At 39.1% G+C, this 6,040-nt stretch overlaps 1 protein-coding gene across 1 annotated transcript in view; it reads left to right on the plus strand.

Annotated features, from left to right (window-relative positions):
• atrnl1b (attractin-like 1b) overlaps positions 1-5,245 on the plus strand; it is a 78,641-nt gene extending 73,396 nt beyond the window's left edge. Inside the window, exons 28-29 of the mRNA XM_054763977.1 lie at positions 2,918-3,032; positions 3,968-5,245. Coding sequence (XP_054619952.1) covers positions 2,918-3,032; positions 3,968-4,092 — 240 coding nt within the window. The 3' untranslated portion in view covers positions 4,093-5,245. The remainder of the gene's footprint in view (positions 1-2,917; positions 3,033-3,967) is intronic.
• Positions 5,246-6,040: the final 795 nt, after the last annotated feature.

Genomic DNA, 6,040 nt, shown 5'->3' on the forward strand with positions numbered 1-6,040 from the left:
TAAGTTGTATGTGCTAGATTTTGTATACCATAATATATTGTATTCAAATTAGTACCTAGAGCAGCGTGTATCACCATTGTATGCAAATGAGCCCCTCCCCCAATCCATATATGGTAGCTTCTGTGAATTTGGTGCCAGTCATAAATACTGTAATAGGTGATGTTGACGATTAATGAAAATAAACACTACATTCAAGCATACAGTGGTGTGCAAAAGTATTTGTCCCCTTCCTGATTTGTTATTATTGTGCATGTTTTTTCACACTTAAATGTTTCAGGTCATCAAAAAATTTAAATATTGGTCTGACAACACAACTGAACACAAAATTCAGTTTTTTAATTACTTATTATTGACATACAGTATTTATTATTAAGGGAGAAAAAAAACCTACATGGCTCTGTGTGAAAAACTGATGCTATGGCATGGCATGACATGACAAAAGGCGGTTCATGCTGGAAAACCCTCCAATGTGGCTGAATTCCAACAATTCTGCAAAGATGAGTGGGCCAAAATTCCTCCACAACGCTGCAAGAGACTCATTGCAAGTTATCGCACACGCTTGATTGCAGTTGTTGCTGCTAAGGGTGGCCCAACCAGTTATCAGGTTTAGGGGGCAATCACTTTTTCACACAGGGCCATGTAGGTTTGGATTTTTTTTCTCACTTAATAATCAAACTTTCATTTAAAAACTGCATTTTGTGTTCGGTTGTGTTGTCATTGACTAATATTTACATTTGTTTGATGATCTGAAACAGTTAAGTGTGACAAACATGCAAAAAAAAATAAGAAATCAGTAAGGGGGCAAACATTTTTCACACCACTGTATATGTATTTTTTTTATTTTGGAAGATTCTCAATATTTGGAAAAGACATTAAATAAAAGGAGCTGAAGTTTTTCAAATATCAATCATACTTTGTTTGATTTTTTTTATCTCCATGACGATAAAACACAGTAAATCAATTGATATTTAAAATCATTGTTTCCTTGCAGCCCACCTTACTTTCTTTCAGTGCTTTTAAGCTGTTAAAGCCAGCACTCATTCAAAATATCATGACAATATCAGGAGGTTTATTGTCAGGCATACAATATAGAATGAGCTCCACACCTTTATCCATATATCGTTGCCTCTGGCAAGGTAGTGGCAGCCATATTTTAATGTGTATATTGTGTAATAATTTGCGTATATTTTTTAAATTATTTTTTTCAAAAATCTTACAGTTCAGATAAAAAGAAAAAGACATGATTTTTTTGTCATAATTGAGACAAATGTTTTGGGTTTTTTTTTTACGATTGTAAAACCCATAACATCAATTGTGAGTGATAAAAGACATGAAGTTTGACTTCATATCAAAATAAAATCAACACCAAAAAAGTAATCTACTCCCTTTAACTGCTAGTAAACACTAGCAGGAAAGCCAGTACTTAAAATAAACAAAAATACCGAAATTAGCAAATATTGTTTTCCTGACATTCCCCCTGTGACGCCTCTGTCATCTCCTCATCTGACACAAAGAAGTCCATTGTGGCCCAGACGTGTTATTATTCCTCAGTTGTATCCCCAAACACATGCCGCCAAACCCCCTGACGTTCATTGTAAGGATGACATGTTTTTCACGCTTGAGACCAGCAGTTTGTGGCCATTAAAGTCTTTGAGTGTCAAGACGCCGACACACGGGTGTTGTGTACGTCGTCGTTGTTGCTGTTGTGTGACCAATTAAACTATTTGTCTCGGGAGGAGGGGAGCTTGTCTCTGCTGCCATAGATTTTACTGTCTGGTCACTCCAAAAGGTTCATTCAGCGGTCAGTGCACACGTAAACATAGCTTTTAAAGCTCTGATTGGTAAGGCAGAGGTTCACGTTCCAAGTATTTGTTTTCACTAGGGCTGTCAAATGATTACAAATTTTAATCAGATTAATCACAGTTTTTTAAAATTAATTAATAATGATTAATCACCATTAGAAACTATGTCTGAAATATGGCCATTATTTTTACTGTATCTAATTAACAGGAAGGTCAATGACAGGACAGGATTATGTATATAGTTGTATGTATTAACAGCTCCAAATGAACAGAATATGTCAATCGAGCTAAAAGATACCACACAGTCTAAAAATCTATTTGTCTAACACTAGTCTCTTTAATAGTAGCAGAACATTTGAATCACTTTAAACTGTGGTATCATGAGCAATGAGGGGTGGCGTTCAAAGACATCACATAATTTAAGGCTGCTGCCCCACGACCCAAATGGAAGAAGATGGATGGATGGATGGATGACTTGTTTTCAGTGTATTTTCCAGCAAAGTTAAATGTAGCAAATTGTACATCCGAATTAAGAGCTACGAAGTGAGTGATAAGAATATTCACTTCATGTTTTTCTTTATGTTTGTGTTTATTTACACACACACGTGCATTATAAAGCTGTTTTTGTGACGTTTGGAGTGTCCCTGAATGCATCTCGCGTTCTTGTAATGAGAATGAGGAAGTGTCGTTCCCAGGATGAAGGGACTAGAGTGTGTGTGAGTTGGAGATACATCCAGTATATGGTGTTGGTATTGTACTGCTGTGGATGTGTTCAGGTCAGAATGAAGTTAGAAAAGGGCATCAGACTCTGTGTGACTGTGTGGGGACGCTCCACTGTGATTCCGTCTGCCGTCATAACAGAGGGGCATGCTTGCTCTGGTGCGCATGCGTTAGTTACACAAAAAAAAATGTAATGGAATTAATGAAATAAATTAATTACCGCCGTTAACGCGTTATTTTTGACAGCCCTAGTTTTAACAAAATGCATCAGTAATAGTCAAGTGACTGACTTTGTTTTTTAGAGATCCAAAACATGCACTATAAACATGCATCTGTGGAAAGATTGTATTGTTTCCTTTGGTTCTGATGATGATCTAATGTGATATTTTCATCAGGGCGCACCTAAACCTGTCGCCATGGAGCCATGTTCTGGAGGGAAGGCCGCGGTGTTGACGGTCCTGATTCGTCTGCCGTCAGGGCCTACCAATTTGCCTCCGCCCGGACAGTCAGGTAATAAATTGAAAGTAACCTACTAGCTAAAGATTCTTGTTTGTGTATGAAAGCTGAAGCTGGAAGCTAAATTAGGTGTTGTATTTCCAGCACTCATTCCAAATATCATGACAATATCAGGAGGTTTATTGTCAGGCATACAATATAGAATGAGCTCCACACCTTTATCCATATTTGGTTGCCTCTGGCAAGGTAGTGGTCGTGTTTAAGGAAGTTAGCATTGTGTTTGTGTAGTTTGGTGTGTGACATGACAGGAAAATATGGGGGGAAAATGTGGGACATTTAAAAAAAAAAAAAAAAAACACTTCTGCTAGCTCACGTGTCCTGAATGAGTTTTTTTTTAATTTTGATGTTTGAATTGGATGAAAAATGAGGAAGTACTGTAGTTAATGGCCAAAGAATGGGGCAGACAAAATAAGAATTGTAAATGTGTTAGAATTTATTAAGGATGGAAAAAAGGCATGGGAAAGAAGAGGAATAAATAGATGAAAATTTGTAGTCAATTTCAAAGATCATAATAAGATCGAAGATTGAACCAGCAGCCATCCCTGCAACCACTCTACCTGCTGAGCCGTCTCAGCCTATAGAATTAGCAGAATGTAACATAAATGTAAAATGTAAACATTTTTACCACCAGTAGGGTGTGCCAAATAAATTGCCTATTCATTTTCAATGGGGAAATTGTCACAGAAAATATGAAATTCCAGTAAATGTGGGAATTTAAAAAAGTCCTGCCTCATGGCAAATGTGTCCTGAATGAGCTGAACTTTGGATTGGTTTGAATCCGTCTAGAAATGTGGGAGGAGTTAGTGGACATAAAATTAGGCGGAATAAGAAGTAATCTCAGATGTATGAATGCTTCTCAGCGAGACCAACTTAAGCGTGTCCCGCTGTATCTGACCGGTCGTCTATTTGTCCCCTACCATCCTCCTCAGGCCTCATCGTGGCCAGCGCACTGATCGACGTCTCCCAGCAGAAAGCGGCTGACTTCAAGGAGAAGTCACAGGCTTTAAAGAACCGAAAGGCGCTCCCTCCGGCACACCAAGGCACCTGTGTCTGAGCGTCGCCTTCAGCTCTCCACAGCTCCCACCCGCCGCAGGATTCCCGGGTGGACGACGACGTTCTCTGACACGAGAGGCGTCCACACGGGGGAGAAGAGTTACGTTTCAGGGGGGTACAAAGACAAGAAGCCCCTATGCACAACAACCCTCAAAGGACCTGCAGGACCCAAAAATGACTTGATCCTTTTTGCACCTCACTTCATGTGTTTATTTGGATGCCTCCTTGTTCGTTTGTTCAGCATGAGGGGAAAAGCTTATTGCTATGCAGTTAAAGTTAAAGCTGTCCGATGCCTGATACATGCTGCCTATTGGTTATATCCTTTTTGTTTTGTTGTTGATGTTGTTGTTGTCTCACGGTGCTGAAAGATTCACTGGTTTTATTGCCTGAAGGAACTCGCACTGCTCACTAATCACGCAACGTTTGGAAAATGCCCATGTCTCTTTTTAGCATTAGCCAGCTGAAGCTAACCGCCTTTGGGAGATGACGGAAAAAACTGGAAAATCTCAAGACGAATCCTCAGTGTTCTTGTGCTAGGACGGATGGGAGGAAGAGAGTTAAGGACTCCTCTGGCATTTGTTTTGTATGTTCTCTGACTTTATTTCTATGCGTGACAACATCCAGTTACCTTTTGTAATGCCTTGCCCAACTTTCAAAGCTGTTTTTATCCCTGCCTGAGCTGTACAGTGTTTTGCTTTGCAACAAATTTGACTCACTCTCCTCTCTTGTCAGCTTTCTACCACAGATCAGGCTCTTTTTTGCATTTATTCAAAGCCTATTATATTTACCATAAATTGTTAAGTCACTTTTGTTACACTTGTGAAAAGTATTGTTTTGATATTTAACAGATTCCTGTGTAATAGCACATTTAACTGAATTTTTATATATTTTTTGAACTCCTTCAGGACTGTATGGGCATTGCTTGTTCTTGTTGTTGTTGCAAAGTGGTCATTTTTGTTGCATCTCTTAAAGCATCGTATGTAAGCTAACATGTTCCTTATTGTGTTTTTTTGTGTGCAGTAGTCCGATGACAGTGTTATTACACAGGAATCAGGTCTCGCGGGGGGAAAAAAACAAGATACGAGAGACTGCCTGTCGGTAATTGTCAGTGTATTTTAAGGATGAACAACATGACGAAATATTAAAACAAATGAAATGAGTTTGTTTTTATTTTGATTTAAAGACGTGAGATTGGTAGGTATTTTAATGTTCATATTTGTCTATGAACTTCTGAATGTGTAACCCACATCTGCACTCCCAATTTAATAGGTCCCTCCTCTGCCCATGCACCACTGCTCTCTACAAATGGAAAACAAGGTAAGTAGGTTTTTTTTTGTTTGTTTTTTTTTTAAACACACTACAACACAACGGTACAGCCACAGTCAAGACCACCTTGGTGGTGGTAACAAAAGACAGCTGTCTTAAATTGATGTGAATTAGAGCAAACATCAAGGTCAGCCTGTACCATTTGTCTCTGTCTCTGCTTGGGAGGAAGCAATGAAGGGCACCTAACCTTGGCTTTTTAGCACTTATAATGGTCAGACAGTAAACAAAAAAAATATTTGTTCTAATGTTTAAATACATTCCTCCCTAAAAATGAGTCAACACACAGCCATTATTGTCTAAGAAGCTGGCAACACAAGCGAGTGGCAAGATGATGTCTACAGTCAAGCATGGTGGTGTTAACGTCATGGTCTGGGGCTGCACGAATGATACCAAAACTAGGGGAGCTGCGGTTCATTAAGGCGAAACCTGAATATAACATGTACTGTGACATTCTGAAGCACAACATGACCTCCTCCCTTGGGAAACCATTTTCCAACATAAGGATCCCAAACACACCTCCAAGAAGATGGAAATGCTTTGCTGAGAATGGTGAAGGTGATGAGACCTGAGCACTTGTGTGGGGCATCCTCAAGCAGAACGAAGTGGAAGAGGATTCCATTACC

Source organism: Dunckerocampus dactyliophorus, chromosome 2, assembly GCF_027744805.1.
Source record: "Dunckerocampus dactyliophorus isolate RoL2022-P2 chromosome 2, RoL_Ddac_1.1, whole genome shotgun sequence".
In the NCBI taxonomy this organism is placed as follows: Eukaryota; Metazoa; Chordata; class Actinopteri; order Syngnathiformes; family Syngnathidae; genus Dunckerocampus; species Dunckerocampus dactyliophorus.